The 17617-nt window shown below is 36.5% G+C and overlaps 2 protein-coding genes across 2 annotated transcripts; one reads left to right on the forward strand and one right to left on the reverse strand.

Moving 5' to 3' along the window:
* Positions 1-1593: 1593 nt before the first annotated feature.
* Positions 1594-4597, reverse strand: LOC106422523 (probable RNA-binding protein 19). The gene is made up of 15 exons (XM_048758449.1): positions 4529-4597; positions 4378-4448; positions 4274-4297; positions 4145-4199; positions 3973-4022; positions 3677-3883; positions 3380-3549; positions 3173-3240; positions 2972-3089; positions 2798-2877; positions 2695-2718; positions 2458-2610; positions 2192-2392; positions 2082-2105; positions 1594-1970 (listed from the first exon to the last, which is right to left on the reverse strand). Exons 6-15 carry the CDS (start codon positions 3747-3749, stop codon positions 1853-1855), a joined length of 1029 nt encoding a protein of 342 aa, XP_048614406.1. The 5' UTR covers positions 3750-3883; positions 3973-4022; positions 4145-4199; positions 4274-4297; positions 4378-4448; positions 4529-4597; the 3' UTR covers positions 1594-1852.
* Positions 4598-12307: 7710 nt separating this feature from the next.
* On the forward strand, positions 12308-12664 carry LOC106422428. Its single transcript, XM_013863219.1, has one exon. The coding sequence runs from the start codon at positions 12308-12310 to the stop codon at positions 12662-12664; it is 357 nt and encodes a 118-aa protein (XP_013718673.1).
* Positions 12665-17617: the final 4953 nt, after the last annotated feature.

Genomic DNA, 17617 nt, shown 5'->3' on the forward strand with positions numbered 1-17617 from the left:
CTTGTGAACTTCGTCTTTACCATCTCCTCACATCACAAGAAAAATCCCCAAATCGATTTGAGAAATTAGGGTTACGTTTTGATTTCAATCAAACATATCTTTTGATCAATAAAAATACACATGTGTGGTAATCTTCCGAAAAGTCCACTAGCTCAGTGGCAAAACCCCCTAAGGACCACGAGTGCACGGGTTCGAGTCCAGCCAACAACAATTTTAATTAAGCAAAACGACGTCGTCTTGAGATTTTGTCTTTAACCAAACAATTGGATGAAACGACGTAGTTTCACTAAACGGCAGTAATTAACGGTGAGTTAACACTGTCTTAACTGTCGGTTAACTGTGTGTTAATCTGGTAAGTCAACCGTAAGTTTGTGAATAAACTATAAAAGTCAACAAAAGATCTGGGTTTTATTGGTCAGGCTCGAGTACAGGTTTTTTTTGGCAATTTCCGCAAAGTTCAATGTTTTTTTGGCCGATTTCTCATTATTAAAGTCCTCATAAGGAGGCCATTTACAATGAGGGTGTTCAAACCCATTTTCAACAGTTGAAGATATTACAATGAGGGTGTTGAATTTGTGTGTCTGTCCACGTGGGTTAAACTGGTGTTGGAAAGATTCAACGGTGTTCAAAAAAATTTTGTGGCCCATGACAGCCACGTGTCATGCCGGGAGTGGATGGAAGGGGGTGGAGCTTGCACGCACGCGCGCAGGATTACACACTTTTCCTTTTTTTTTAATTCAGGATAATATTTAAATGATCTCTTTCCATTGGCTGGACAGATTTTTTTTTGATATATATCCCCACCCAATAATTGAAATCCATTTATTTTATAATATAACTATTTTAAATAAGATAAAAATTATATCAAAATTCAAGATTTTTTTTTATCTATAAATAGAGACTACTCTCATTTCGTTTGGATACATAAAAAAACATCATTTTTTCATTATAATCAACTATTTTAGTGTTTTAAAATTTTTTTGGTTAAATGGATCTCAATAATGATACTTTTAACACCAAAAACTCTTCTAATTTTCTTAATTTTGATTGTTTTTATTAATACAGATTTTGGTACTATTTGAAAATTAAGCTAAGTATAATAATTCAAAATAAATATTATTAAAAATCATGTTATTTTAGTTTTTAAGTTAATTGTAAAAAGCAAAAATATAAATTAAGAGTTGTGGGGTAGGGTGTTGAATTTTTTTAAACAAACTATTGTAGAAGTATAAATTGAAGTGGATGTTGAATAAACGAGGTAGAAAAGAGAGAAGATAATGTGGAGTGTTAAAAGTAGAAAAAAAGGGTGTTGAATGTGGAGAGGATGTTGAAACGATTGTGGATGATCTAAGATTATAAACACTACGTAGACTTTGGGTCTTTGACATATATACACGTACTAACATAAACACACACATCTTAAGCAAAAAAAGAAAACACACGTCAACATAAATAACCACCAAATTTCGCAGGCACGCCACTGGTTAGGTATATTTAGACTTGGAATAAATGATGAGTTAACTTGCGTGTATAATTTGATTTGTGATTTCATAATCTAATCTTCACATAAATATTTCCTACATGTTTGTACTATAGTTCGTAAAAATAAATATTTTATTATAGCAAATGTGCTCATATAAAATATAAGACTAAGACATTATACTAATATAAATGATTCTACCACTGGTCTTTTTTCACTTTGGTGAAAGATACCAAAGATTGAATCTAACAAAACATCACAGGTTAAAGCATATTTTAACATAGACTCAACACAATAATAACTAAACTAGAACATCAAGTTGAAATGTATCACAAGTTTAAAAACACCAGATAGCTTCTTCATCTTCTTCCATCAGTCATCGTCAGAGAAGGTTATCCTCTTACCGCAGAATAATTTAGTCACCTCCGGTTTCTCCAAATAATCTCCTTCTATCGGAAGGCTTACTGGTAGAAGGTATTCTTCGTTCCTCCTGGAATATTGAAAAAGCAGTCTCGTTATCTCTTCATGTATACCAACGGAACCAGTGTGCTGTGGATAAAGAAACTCAAAAGGCAAATAGTAAAATGATCAAATCCCTTACCAGAGCTTCTCTGCAAGGTTGTACCTAATCAACAAAGACTATTAGCATCAGTCTTTTATGTAACGACATTATTTAGCAAACAAACTGGAGAAACAAATAAATCAATTTACTTTGGTCGGATAGGGTATGGAGACATCTCAACCACGTCAGAAATGATATGAATATTCAGAGCTCTACTCTCGTACAGCAGCGCCTTCTTTGCTTCGACAGCCGAAGCAAACTCAACAAAGCCACAGCCCACATGCTCACCCTCGCGGTTTACAACAAGTCGAACACGGCAAACTTCTCCAACATTTTTGTAGTAAGCAGAGCTGCAAGGCAAAATATCAGTCAGAAAAAGCTAACTCCAGAGGAAATTCAAAGTGCTACTACTTACATCTGACGTGTTGTTACGTTGGGAGAGAGATTGTAAACAAAGAGTGTTTTTTTTCTTAATGCTACTTCCTCGGCAAAATCACGAGTTTCACCAAATCCTTCCTCCAATTCCTCATCGATCAAACGGTTTTCTCGTCCAAGTTGATCTTCGTACCTGGAAGATCAAAGAAAAAAAACAATGTGCTAAAATATGTACCTAGAACTTTCAGTTTAAATTACAAATAGTTAAATCTCTTACCAAACATTGTGATCGATGCAATACCTAATTAAAAAACCAAAAAAATGTTAGTCTTCTGTAGTGACGTAAAAAATTTTTATCAATGAGTTACATGTTGATTTACTTGGGACGCGGAAGGTTTGGAAATTCCTCAGCCGGATAACTATACAATTTTTGACCATGCAAATACTTCTTTTTCATCGCCTACAATATGAAAGACATAATCAGCAATGGTGGTACTTTCAAATTACACTTTAAAAAAAAAAAAAAAAAAAAAATTTAAGTCACTACGGCTCACCTTCCCTGCTTCTTTAGCAGAAGCAAACTCAATATAGCACATGCCATTTTGCTTGCCCTTGCAGTCTGTAACAAGTCGAACATGAACAACTTGTCCAACATCTTTGTATAAATCGATGCTGTCAAAAAGGAGGATAAAATATTAGTCATGAAAAAAAACTTGCTCCAAGAACGGAAGAGGAAATTTAAAGATGCTACTTACATATCTCGTATTACAGTTGGGCAAGGGAGATTGCCGACGGAGATAGTCTTACGTCTTACAGCAACTGCCTGAATTTAAAAGCCAAGTGTGTTACCACGATTCTAAGGAGAATACACACACAAAAAAAGTAGCCAATCTAAAGTTTCATCTCTTTAGACTTATTAGCGAAAGATATGTTAATAAACGCTAAATGTTTCTTTTAAGTACCTCAACAAAACTTGGAGTTCCATCAAGGCCTTCTCCTTCTTCATAGGAAGTTTCATCAAGTCTTCCTTTTGTGATCGCTCGTCGAAGATAGTCTTCGTAACTGAAATTTCGAGAGAACAAAGTGATGTATCCCTTAAATCCCTTAGCAGAGCTTCTCTGCAAGGTTGTACCTAATTAACAAAAAAAATTATATAAATATATATATAAATAAATTAGTCGTCTTCTGTAATGATGTTAAAACTCTAGCAAAATATAAATTAGAGAAACAAATTTCCATAAAACGGAAAGTAAACTTACTGGTGTAGAAGACGGTACGGAGGTAGCTTAGCCACATCAAGAAAAACAATGTGATCGAGCAAGTATTCACCATTCATAAGTTCGAGCGCATTATGTGCTGCATCGGCAGAATCAAATTCAACAAAGCCATAGCCCACACGCCTACCCTCGGGATTTACAATAAGTCGAACAGTAACCACTTCTCCAACATAACTGAAGTAATCGATGCTGTAAAAAAAAGCGGAGAGGAGAGTTAAGGCTCAAGTAATCCAAATTATCAGGCAATGGAAGCGGAGAATTAAAGGTGGTAATCTTACATATGAAATATTTTAGTCTGAGGAGAGAGATTGGAAACAAAGAGAACATTCTGCAAGTAACAGGAAAGTGTGTTATAGGGCCGACTCTTAAGTAGAAAACTTTGCCTTAACAAAACGTAGCAGTCTCGTCAGAAGATTTGTGGCATATTATGAAGATAACAGGAAGAGGTACCTCAACAAAATTGGGAGGTGTCTCATCTTCTTTTCCTAGAAGGTAATCTTTGTTCCTAAAATATCAACAAAAAAAAAACCTGTAATTTCTGCATGTAACACTAAAAGGCTAAATAATCAAAGTTCTTACCAGACTATGTGATCTTTGCAATACCTAAAAAGAAACAATAGTAGAGTTAAGTCGTGTGTAATACAATCAGATAAAATATTATTAATTAAGTAAATTGAATTTACTTGAGTCGTGAAGGACGGTAAGATGCAATAATCTGACCAAAAATCTGCAAATTTTCAAGCTTTTGGGCAGCCTACAATATTAACAAGATTTAATCAGCAACCTTCGTTAAATGATTGTTTCATACACTGGTCTACTCTCTCTCTCTCTCACCTTCTCTGCTTCGTTAGAAGAAGCAAACTTAACCAAGGCAATTCTAGTATTCGCCTTCAGACAGGGTTTCATAATACGTTGAACACGAACAACTTGTCCAACATCTTTGAAGAAATCAATGATATCTGCTATACCAGCATGGGTAGGGACTCGGCCAACCAAGATCGTTTTCTTTTTTACAGCAACCTGAATTCGAATTCAAGTGTGTAATTAGCTGCGACTCAAGCAGAACCAAAAATCAAATATTCATACGCATCTTAGGTTACCTTATGTTTCTTCAGAATCATATGTTTGGTCTCCAAATTATCTTTCAGCTTGCGCTTCACTATTTAAGAAAAAAAAAACAAAGTTCCTCTTCAGAGTTGGATTTGTTATTGGTAGGAAAAAAAAAGAGGAGATGAAAAATCCTAAGAGAGTGTTACCCAATAAATTAGCTTGCTCCAAATCATCTTCCGACTTTTTTCGCTTGCCTGTAAAATCAAAAACCTCTTTATACAAGTAAGAGACTAGATTTGTTAAAATTAGGGTATATGAGAAATCCAAAGAGAGTGCTACCCGATGATTTAGCTTCTGCGGCCAATTTTTTCGAAGAACTAGCCATGGAGAGCAGCCAAAAAAGGTGATCTTCTTCGACTTCGAGCTAGAAACTGTTGTTGGAGTATGCTCGAAAAAAGCTTATAAAACGAGTTTCCTAAACCTATCGAGATATGTTTTATAAAAGTTTAAGAAAAAAGGAAATATGAATTATGTTAAGTTCAATAGGTTTAGGAGTCATCTATTCCTATACAAGGAGATGCATATTGTGTTGAGTGAATTGTGAATTGTGTGAGTGATTTTGTGATTTGTGATTTGAGAGTTCGAGTGACCGAAAGACTTCGTATTAAAGCTTGTTTGTGATTCAATAAAAACTAGGTAATAATCCGCGTTTTGCGTGGCATGTGATTATTAGTTTCGTTATTTCTAATTAAAAAACATTAAATCTGTTTAATCTAGATATTCGTTCGTTTTTAAGTTTTGGTTTTTTGGTTTTTAATCTTCTAAAATATAACTATTATTTTAAATTAATATTCATTTTAGTTTATTCGGTTAAAATGTTTGATTTTTGATTTTTTTCCGGTAAAAACCAAAAATTAATATTATTTGTTTATTTGCATGTTATGAATTTTAGATAGTCGTCATATCGAACCAATAATTTTATATTATAGTTTTTAAAGAGATAATAGTTTAAGAAAAAAAAATTATTAAGACAAATCGTTTCACTACAATTTGGTCGGTAGTGAAAGAAGCATTAAGAAAAAATATTTCAATTTTCAAAAAAATTAGATACTTCAGTTGTGGTGAATACTTAGTTACAATATGCTCACATCAAGGTGCACATGTATGTGTATGTAAAAAGTATATAAAAATAGTTGACAAAAATGGACGACTTCAGTATAAATCGTCTCAAAAAAACACATTTAAAAGTCAATTGCAAAACTAACTTCTGCATTAACCAGAAGACTTCCATGTAAGCCGTCTACAGCAAGACTTACCTGAAATTCTTCTAGGCGAACAGATATAGATAAAATCACGATTTCATACTTTAAATTAGTGAGATAACTTCCTTAGCACACAGAAGTCTTCTCCAAGCACAGAGAAACTCAAACGAAAGTAACCCACCGAGAATCATAACCTTCAATGGCTCTATGAACCATAAAAATGTTAAAATCAAAATCATGGAGTTTTTTGGATGAATATGGACAGAAAATAAAGTAAAGAAATGTTATTTTTAGTTCATAAGAATTGAAAAAGAAAGAGTGTAAATCGATTTTTAAGTTCATTAAGAGCATCAAATTGCTTATTCATGGTGGTTGGTATATTGATGGTCATGACAATATTGTGAATACTTGAGGAAGATGAGGGTGATAGAGTAAAATATGCATTTTCGAAAAAAAAAGTGATGGCATTTTCGTGAATTATCTGAACTTTGGAGGTGAAAGAGGCAAGTCAAAGCTCCAAAAAAAACATGGATTGGTTTTGTGTTTGACTTCAAGTTTTGAGTCATATTTGCAAAAAGCCCAATTATTTAAACAAAATAGTGTTTTTTACTTATAAATTTTGTAAAATACTAAAATGAAATATGTTAAAGTATAGTTTTTAAACACAACATCTAAATTTAAATTATCTTAAACATATATATTTTCCATGATATAAACAAATCAATTTTAAAAATGTATTATATGCAAAATGTATAAATTAAAGAAAAAAACATATTTTGGAGGAGGTTTTCTATTTGATTATTTCAGATTGTTATATATTGTACATATCTCAAAAATATATTCGTAAGTAATAAAATAATAGCAAAGTAAAATATATTAAACAAATCACTATGTATAAATAATATCGAATAAGAAATATAAATAATGATATTATATAATTACACAATTACACAATATATAACACTAAAATAGAAACTATATATTTAAAACATTTGTAATAAAATCAAATACATTTATAAAATCAAAAAATATATGCACGAACGTGCGGGTCAAAATCTAGTTATACATATTTTTATGTCAATTATCTCAAATTGATTATTTTTTAAGTTTGTGTTACAAAAAGAGTTCCAACGATCAAAATGACCAAAATATTTCACTAAATTGATTAAAAAAACCTAGATATATAAATACAAATAAATAAATAAATAATTAGTAGTTTAAAATTATATTCTTTTAAATTCAAACGTTTCCTTAAAAAAATTCAAATTTCTTTTTTGAAATTCGAAAATGCTTTTTGAAACTATTTTTAAAACATTTATTTTAAATTTTTATTTTTTATTTTTAAAACTTCAAACATCACTCCAAAATTTCACACTTGAACTCTAAACTCTAAGTCTAGATTAACTAAACTTGAGGGTATAAATATATTTTTGTTTCTTTAATTAAATATTTTGGTCATTTTAATTTTTGAAGGTTATATCTGTGACAAAATATTTTAAAGGTTATCATAAAAAAAATTCTCTATATTTTACTGACGCATTTTTAGATCTTGTTAATTACTAAGTTTAAAAGAACTATTTTTTTAAATGATAATTTTGAGTTAGTACATAATTTTATTTGAAAAAAAGAACTTCATATAATAAGATGACAATTATGAGTTAATACACAAATTTATTCAAAAAAAAAAAAAAAACAACATGGATCCCACTTCAGTTATGTGATGTTCCTGAGAACAGTGCCCAAAGTGGGCTGTACCCAAAATGGGTTGTACCCAAAATGGGTTGTGCCCAAAGGGGTTCTCATTTCGTAACATTCACTATCATCCTTGTGGGTGAACTTTCATTCATCTCAATTGATATATAAATAGGAATTAGAGTTTGTTCTGCGTGTCCGCGCGGTTGTTTGATTTACTGTATATATATAAAGTTTCAAAAACAAAAAATTATATGGTTCCACTTGTACTATTTTAGTTTATTATTCAGGCCATGTTTCACTATTGTATCATATTATATTTTATTGGATCAGTGTCAACATAAATTTATTTTATTCTCCGATTTAAATGTATTAATAATATATTACGCTTATTTTTGGTCAAATTAATAATAAATTATAAATACTTTTTAAAACACATGTGGAATCAAGAGTCGGATCGTGTGCCTACGTGAACATGCTGTTATTTTGAAAGTAACATAAAATATAATTCAAGCGCTAATGATTTAAGTTTGTATCAATTTGAAATTGATTTTATATATACTTATATTTTTAAATTTTAAATTTGGTAAAAAGATATTTGATGAAATTGTATTATTCATATGTTGACAAACAACTTTTTGTGTCTTCAAATGTAGATCTTTTACTAATTTGGTTTGATAACTTAGTATGGTTGAAAGTTTATATGTGACTAAGGTAACTTAGTTAATACTATATTTTGAAAATTTTATTTAATATATCATATCTAAAGTTTTTGTTTTTTTATTTTTACCACATAAAGAAAAATCCAATCTATCCAAAAAAAACTGACAAAAAAAAAATATATATATATATACAAATTTGCACACAAATTAAAGTATTGCTTATATTTGTTTTTATTTGAAAAGTTAATATGATTTTTTGTTTATCTTTTAAATTTATTTAATTGTAATTTTTAACATTTACAATATTTTAGGCTGAGATTGATTTGAAGCTGATTAATTTGAATATCTTATTTTGAGTGTGTCAGTTAGGATGATAGTTCTAATCTAAATATTGGAATCACGAGAAATCGTGGAAACCCATCGAACGGAAGCTGATGTCGCAATGACTGAGGAGAAAGGATCTGTCGCCTCAAAGGCAAAGCCATCGCCACGGGCACACCTTCGCCAAAGCACAAGGCCTCCCGCCCACCGGCCTTATCGAACCAAGGTATCACTCTGACCTCTCCCGTAAAGCCCTCAGACGCATCTCAACCCTCCCGCCAAGTCAAAAGGTTTGATCATCCCTTATTGGAACAAGGAGAAATATCTTGAATTAGAAGAAGGTTTAGAACAGGTCCTAGATGTTCCTTTAACTGAGCTTGAGTCTGCTGAGGTTGACAACCTAGTTCTGGAAACGAAACGTCTTGAAATGGCTGAGAAAATGATGGCTGAGAATAAGATAGATATTGATAATGATGATCTTCTTGAAGATTCTCCTGATCTTGATGCAGAAAAAATTGAGGCCATATCTCAGCTCTCTCCAGCAAATGCTGTGTCAAAGAAAACAGCACCTTCGAGCCAGCACTCGGAACTTGCAAAGGCAGTCGCTTCTCTCCAAGACTCCACGCAGATGAACTTGGCTGGCGCCTACGTCCCCAAAGGCCTACTGAAGAAGAAGGCCCCCGGTCCCCCGACATAAAAGGAGCGAGTGCATCCAAGAAACTTTAGGCCCTCAGCGGCCGCGCCTCCCCAAAGAAGAAGACAGCACCGGGTAAACGACAATTATCTTCTTCGACTATGGTCCCTCGTATTGAGGTGTTCCCCTCTGCTTCACGCAAAAAACATGTGTCTCTTTCAGGTTTGGTGGTGTCCCAAAAACCACCCAGTAAGAAGATATGAGTGCAATAGCATGGAACTGTCAGGGTGCCGGAGCCTATCTGACAAAGCAACATCTCCGAGAATTGCATCGCTGTTTTCTTCCTTCTTTTCTTTTTCTTTCAGAAACAAAAAACAATTATTCTTTTCTTCAGGATTTTCAGTTTGAATTTGGTTATAATAAATTGTTCACCGTGGAACCCGAGGGTAGAAGCGGTGGACTAGCACTTTTTTATTTAGACTCTTTTGATGTTATTGTCCTCTTCTCCAATAATCGCATGATCGATATTGAAGCCACCATCGAAGGGCACAAAGTTTATATTACTTTTGTATATGGTGATCCGGTCGTTGAGTACCGAGAAAATGTTTGAGAACGCCTTACCCGTATGAGCTTAACGAGGTCTGGACCTTGGCTGATGCTAGGAGATTTTAATGAGATAACCAGCAATTCAGAAAAAAAAAAGGGGGTAGAAAACGCCCAGACTCATCCTTCCTTCCCTTTAAATGCATGCTTGAAAACTGTGGGATGATTGAGTTTTCCTACAAAGGAAATCCTCTCTCTTGGGTGGGCAATAGAGCTTCTGGCAAAGTCCAAAGCAGGTTGGACCGAGCAGTAGGAAACGAAGATTGGCACCACTGCTTCTCCCACACGAATGTGGAGTATTTGCGGCTCTGGGGTAGTGATCACCGACCCATTCTTACCGGAATCCTATCTAGTAAAAAGCTTGGCAAGAGAGCCTTTAAATTTGACAAAAGATGGATTGGTAAAAATGGCTTCCGCGACACTGTATTACATGGATGGACTGACCCGAGTCTTTTAAACAAAGACGACCTATACGAAAGGATCGCTCACTGTCGTAAGTTTATCTCCCGCTGGAAACGTGACAACCCCTCAAATGCCGCAAAAAAATAGAAGAAATAAAAGATTTGCTAGAGCAAGCTCAAATCGAGGACGAATTCTCCCAAGAAGCAATCCTAAGCCTCAAGTGGAGCCTTTGTACGACCTTTAGAGACGAGGAACTTTATTGGAAACAAAAAATCCAGGCAAATTGGCTACGAAAAGGTGACCAGAATACAAAGTTCTTTCATGCTACCACAAAGCAACGGAGAGCCAGAAACAGAGTAACAAAGCTCCTCAAGACAAGTGGTCTATGGCAGAGACCGAAGAAGATATCGAGGAAGTAGCAACAGGGTACTTTCAGACTCTCTTTACTTCATCGGCTCCCTCGGATTTCGCTGAATCCCTTAAATACATCACCGAGAAAGTCACCCCATCTATGAACGAAGTTCTAACAAAATCTCCATCAGATGATGAGATCCGCCAAGCAGTTTTTGATATAAACCCAGAAAAAGCCCCTGGTCCCGATGGAATGACAAGTCTCTTCTTCCAAAAGTATTGGGGTATCACAGCAGAAGTGATGAAGCAAACGGTCAAAGATTTTTTTTAACACAATGCCCTCGATCCCCGACTGAATCAGACGAACATTTGCCTTATCCCGAAAACAGAGCGCCCCAGTGAAATCACCAACTTCTGGCCTATAAGCCTTTGCAATGTAAGCTATAAGATAATCTCAAAAATCTTGAGTAAACGTCTTAAGCGCTGCATGCCTCGCTTAATATCGGAGACCCAATCAGCCTTTGTGGCTAGACGATTGATCACGGATAACATCCTAGTGGCACATGAGGTCTTTCACGTCTTAAGAACCAATCGAAGTTGTAAAGCTATGTGTGTTGCCATAAAAACAGACATGAGCAAGGCTTTCGATCGAGTTGAATGGTCATTTCTTGAAGCACTTCTACTGAAACTAGGTTTCTCACCCAAATGGGTAGCTTGGATAAAGATCTGCATCTCATCAGTATCCTATCAAGTACTCCTCAATGGTGAACCAAAAGGCAATATCTTTCCATCGCGAGGCATTAGACAGGGCAATTCACTCTCTCCTTTCCTCTTTATCTTGCTTATGGAAGCACTTATCTCCCAAATCCAGGGAGCTGAGAGGGAGGGCCGGATCACAGGTCTAAATATTGCAAGAAACAGCCCACATGTCTCCCATCTCCTATTCGCGGATGATAGCCTCTTTTTCTGTAGAGCAGAGGTCGCGCAATGTACAGAGCTCATGAAGATCATCAATACATACGGTTGCTCCTCGGGACAGCAACTAAATGTAGAGAAATTGTCCATTCTCTTCGGTAATAAGGTACCGCCAGACCTAAGAACGAAGATCAAACAGGCATTGGGTATCACAAAAGAAGGAGGGATGGGAGTATACCTAGGCTTACCCGAGAAAATCAGTGGTAGCAAAAAACAAGCTTTCGCGTTCATTCAAGAAAGACTGCAGAATCGTATAAATTCGTGGTCTACGAAACTTCTGTCCAAAGGTGGCAAAGAAGTCCTGATTAAATCAGTGGCACAAGCTCTCCCAACATACGTTATGTCTTGCTTCCTGCTTCCCCGAGACATCATCCGGAAACTCACAAGCGTGATCTCCCGTTTCTGGTGGAGTACCAAAGATAACAACTGCGGACTTCACTGGATTGCATGGAAAAAAATCTGCACCCCAAAAGACCAAGGAGGCCCACGTTTCCGAGATTTTAAAAAATTTAATCTCGCACTGCTTGTGAAGCAACTCTGGCGACTTATCCAGTATCCAAACTCCCTTTTGGCTCGTGTACTTAAAGGCAGATACTTTCGGAACTCAAATCTGATAGATGTCAACAAGGCGAGCAATCCCTCGTATGTATGGTGAAGCCTCATGGTGGGCCAACCTCTCCTAAAGGCTGGCCTGCGTAAATCAATTGGAACGGGACAGACCACCCTAGTCTGGGTTGACCCATGGATTCCGACGACACTTGCGCGTCCTGCGATACCTTGTGGCTCTTCTTTCAACCCCTCGCTGCGCGTTAGTGATTTGATCAACCCAACCACAAAGGAGTGGAACCCTGAACTCCTTCAAGAGCTGGTCGACCCTAATGACATCCCACTTATTCGCAGCCTTAAGTTGATGTGCTCTCCCCGTGCCATTGGTTACTGCTGGAACCACACAACAACTGGAGTATACTCGGTAAAAACCGGATACGCCCTGGCCCTGGAATTATCAGAGCTTACATGAACCAAGTGCCCGAGCCTAGCCTTAAAGCGCTGCAAGCTAAAGTTTGGAAGATCAAGACTACTAAAAAGATCCAGCACTTCATTTGGCAATCGATCTCGAACTGTCTCCCGGTATGCAGCTCGCTTGCTGATCGTCACTGTGGTACCGAGCGACATTGCCCACGATGCGGAGCAGAAGAGGAAACTCCCAATCACCTGCTTTTCGAGTGCCCACCATCGATTCAAACTTGGGCTCTAGCGTACATTCCACACTCTCCGGGGTTATTCCCGTGTAACTCGATATATAGTAACCTTAACCATGTCCTATGGCGCGCAAACAACTATGCAATCCCGGATACTATCAGTGCAAGAGTACCATGGCTAATATGGTACATATGGAAAGCCCGCAACGACAAGGCCTTTAATGGCAAGGACGTCTCCCCGTTAGAGACAGTCCAAATTGCCCAAGCGGAAGCGGAAAGCTGGTACACAGCTCAGACCGTCGAGCAGTCGAAGGAAGACGCACCCGAGGATCCCCCCCCCCGGCCCCTGCACCTCAAGCCCCCGACCCCAACTGCACGCTAGACGCCTCCTGGCAAGGATGATAATTTTTTTGGCGGAGGAATTGTCCTAACTAACGAGGATGGTATGACGACTTATGGTTCATTTGCTAGTAACCGAGTCTTAACCCCCCTACACGCAGAGTTCCAAACTCTTTTGTGGGTTATGAAATCCTCTATTCAGTTGGACCATTGTACAATGACCTTCAAGACAGACTGCCTTCAGTTGGTCAAGCTACTTGAAGAAGACAAAGAAGACAAATGGCCATCTTTGTTGGCTGAATTTGATGAATTTCATCTTATTCGTTCTATGTTTACGTTGTGCTCTATAACTTTTATCCGTCGTTCTCTAAACTTTCGAGGTTTCTCCTTTTCCCATGTAAACTCTCAGCTTCCAAGTTGGATGGCTTCTGAGGCCAACCTCTTGGTATTTTCTTAATAAGATATGGAGCTTTCGATGTGAAAAAAAAAATATATATCTTCTGTAGTAGCTTTTGTTTGTTGATGATGATTAATGCAAATCTGTGATTTAGATCAAATACGAACCTTTGTTGTATATTCATGTACTAATTGCTTGTTAGTAACACAGATATTGATCGGGTTTCATATTTCTGAATGTGTATATCCTTCAAATTCTATCTAAAACTGAATAATTAAAACATGAAGTTTTGTTACGGTGGTTCATTTGTTATCATTGTCATACATCAACGTTAGTATTAGTGTATTCTGTTATTTAGTTTTCAAAATACCCACTTCACTTTGATTTTGTGAAGTGGAGTTTTGTAACATGAAGTTCTATGTATTTTTAGATGATGTTTTGAACTTCTTATGAATATCCAAAACATGAAATTTGAATATCTTTTGTATTTCAAGATCTTGTATAACTAACCTTTATGGTTTAATTTTATTTGATTTCATGACCAATACATGGTAAAGATCATTACCATTATTCAGAAACAAAAAAGGTTAGAAATGTTTTTTTAACAATTTTAATAGTAATTAACTGACTTGAAATTATTATTTTTGTTAACAAACTTTTCATTAAAGTTTTGAATTAGTTATGGTACAATTTGGTTTAAGTAAACCACATGCATAAGATAAAGGATCAAAAGAAAATGCAATCCACGTGTAACCATTTTGTGGTCTGTAAAGAAAAATCTGGAAGTCCTCACTACAACACTTTCTCGCCATCTCCGATCAGCTCTTCTAGCTAGGTCCTTCTTCTCCCGCGGAGTTTGTTGTAGCTGTAAAGCTCTTTTCATGAAAATCTCCAGGATTTCCTTTGTTCCAAGTTGTACCAGACTATATCTCCTTGCTAATGATGACCGAAAGAAATTTGAGAAGCATAAATCTCACCCAAGGATAACCTAAGCTTATCCAAGCTTGATAGTTCATCTTTTGACTGAGCAAAGAATTACACTCGCTTGAGAGAGGGAGCAAACAACCGATAGAATTAGAGATCTCAAACTCAAGGTTGAATCTATTAGGATAATATGTTTGAAAGACACATTGCTTTTCCAGCCAAAAGGATTGGATTTGATATATAACCAATGCATGATTAGAGGTAATATATTTTTCAATCACATTGTAAATCTTTGTATTCATTAATTGTAAATAAAAAAAGGTGCAAGATTGAGAATATACTTGAAAAATCCCAGATTTTGCGTACATTCTCTTTTAATGTATTACGATAAGAACAAAACATTTTTTGGTATATTCTAAGTAATGGTATTGAACGACTGTGTTTTAATTCCAGTAGTATTTAATTGTAATTATTAAAGAAAACTTACGGTTATGTACAAAACGTTTTCAGTTTTAATCTCTTTCTTATTAACAGGAGAACATTTTTAAATAGTAACCTTGGTTTAGTAATTTATTCACAGATTTGTCATTTTAACTGATGTGGCATTCCTCAGCTTCTAATTTTAATAACCTTCTTTTTACTAGAAAAATTACAACATATGCCATTGCCATATATATAATATAGTTTGTTTAATAAAAGAATTATATATACATATTTTTTCTTATCCTTTTGACCTATCGTACACATATAACAAGTTGTCTATGTTACAACATTGAATGACATCTACGAAAGATTGGTAAGGTTGTCTGATAAATCAATGTGAGATTCGAGTAGAGTAGGGATGTTGTTGAGAGATTCGCGTGGGAGATGGTGAGAGAGACTTCTTGTGCATGTTTCCGAGGATGGCAGAAGAGGTCAGAGGTGGAGACGGGTTTGGAGAAGACGGTGAGTTGAGGTTAACGAGGCGAGCGAGGCAGTCCTGAGAGGCTGTTGCGGCGGAGGAAGGAAGAGACGGCAGAGAAGGAGTGATACAAATTACACGAACATGAAAAAAAAGTAATATTAAATTTTATGAAGTTTGACAAACAAAAATGAGATACTTAACCAAAGTTATCCTAAGTTACACCAAGTTCTACAAACATAAATAACAAACCAAGTAACATAAACACAAACAACAAAATTAGTGTGTTAGAAGAAGTTTTACTTCTCAAGACAACTATGAAGATTGAGAAACTCTATACTGTGAGGCTATGTTGTTCTATTTCTAGTAGTTATAAGAATTTGGATGTGTAACCAATCAAAATTTGTATCTTCTATGGAATGTAAAGTTTTTTCCAAGTTTAACCAAATTTACACACACTAAAACAAAGTAATAATAAGTTTTACAACGTTTGACAGACAGAAATATGAAACTTTGACAAGCTTTTACCGAGTTAAAACAAACACAAAACAAAGCAATCTCAACAAATGCAAAAAGGATGGAAAACTTTCGCAAAGTTTTACCGAGTTACACAAATATAAATAACAAAACTTTAACCGAGTTACCATGTTACAAAAACTTGTATTGGTTGACAATGATTGATTTTTTTTGCCACTTGTATTGGTTGCCAATGGTCGATTTGTTGTTCATTGCTTATTTCTCGCTTTGCTCATCCCTACGATATTTTTTTCCTTATTACTTCTACCGTCTTTCTCTCCTACACCCTTATCCACACTTTTTGTTCATCTCTCCACTACCTAAACCACCATCCTTCTCACTTTGTTCCATGTCTCCACCATCAAAAGTCAGATAGTTTCATTTTTTGTAATGACCCCAACCCCGGGGTATCTCCAAAGGCCAACTTGTTTTTTTTTTAAAAAAGAAAGAAAGAAAGAGAGAGAGAGAGAGAGAGAGAGAGAGAGAGAGAGAGAGAGAGAGAGAGAGAGAGAGAGAGAGAGAGAGAGAGAAGTGGAAGGGAGACAGCTTACCTGAGTTGTCACTGGAGCCACCGCGCCTCGAGGCCACGTTGAGCTCGTCACCACCGTTCGCTGCAGCTTAGAATCGCCGGAAACCGCCATGCAGTTAAGCTTAGTTTCGTCCGTTTAGTAAATCGACCATAACTTCTTAACCGTTGCGAATATCGTGCATCCAAGCCCATCATCGTGTTCCTCTCGTCGAGACGAAGCCGTAGACACCAAGCACGCCTCAAACGGAGCCCGGACGAAGCCGTACGCGCCTCCAGAAAACCGCCCTTTGCGCGCGCGTGAAACGCATGCGCCGCCGCCGGAAATCGTCGCCGCCGGCCAACTTTCCGGTAAGCCGCCGCCGCCGGTGACCGACACCGGTGACTCACCGGCGACTCGGTCAACTCGGCCGAGTCAACTCAGTGAGTCAACTCGGTTGACTCGGTTAACCGATCGGTTAGCCGGTTTAAATTGATTTTGGTTCGGTTAGGGTAAACCGGTCGGTTTAGTCAAATTGATTTCCGGGTTGACTTTGACCGGGTTGACTTTGACCAGCGGGTTGACTTTTTCGAAAACCTTGACCAGTTCCGTTTTAAACCGTTCGAAAGGCGTTCTGACTCGAAATTTCGATCTGATTTCAGATTTGGAGTCCATTTGAGCAGCTGGAGTTCATAGATACCACCTCTTATTGTTGCTAAGGTGAGGGTCTATTCCCGAACTCCTCTTATTCGGCTTAGGACCTCGAATAAGTATAATTTATTTCTAATGTGTTCCGTCTGTGTGAAATCGAGTCTGTCATTGCTTGTTTAGTTTTAGGTTCTTTGCATAAACCGGAACTAGGGGGTTGGAGGATTCAACATTGATTGTTTCACTTAATGTAAATTCTTAGCTAGGATTGTTTTTGTTTGGAGACGGATACAGAGTCGGACTGCTGTATGCCGGATTGTATGGAGGTCACGGCCAACTTTAGTCGACCGGTTGAACCGTAGACTGGAAGTGTCGATAAATCGTCTACGGGCGTGTGTTACCGAGCACTTTTTCGGTGTGTGTATGAACCGAGCACCTTTTCGGTAGTGTTTTGGCCTGTTAGTGGGCGGCGAGTGTGCACCTCGCTAGGACCATTGTTTGTTGTTTGGGTACTTTAGGTACTGTGTTTGACATGCATTAT

The sequence above is a fragment of the Brassica napus genome, chromosome C5, assembly GCF_020379485.1.
Source record: "Brassica napus cultivar Da-Ae chromosome C5, Da-Ae, whole genome shotgun sequence".
In the NCBI taxonomy this organism is placed as follows: Eukaryota; Viridiplantae; Streptophyta; class Magnoliopsida; order Brassicales; family Brassicaceae; genus Brassica; species Brassica napus.

Coding starts and splice junctions, on each gene's coding strand:
- LOC106422523 (XM_048758449.1), bottom strand. CDS start 3,749: ATGGTGAATACTTGCTCGATCACATTGTTTTTCTTGATGTGGCTAAGC. Junction 3,550..3,676: donor CCGTACCGTCTTCTACACCA/GTAAGTTTACTT, acceptor TTTGTTAATTAG/GTACAACCTTGCAGAGAAGC. Junction 2,719..2,797: donor CCAAACCTTCCGCGTCCCAA/GTAAATCAACAT, acceptor TTTTTTAATTAG/GTATTGCATCGATCACAATG.
- LOC106422428 (XM_013863219.1), top strand. CDS start 12,308: ATGGTGGGCCAACCTCTCCTAAAGGCTGGCCTGCGTAAATCAATTGGA.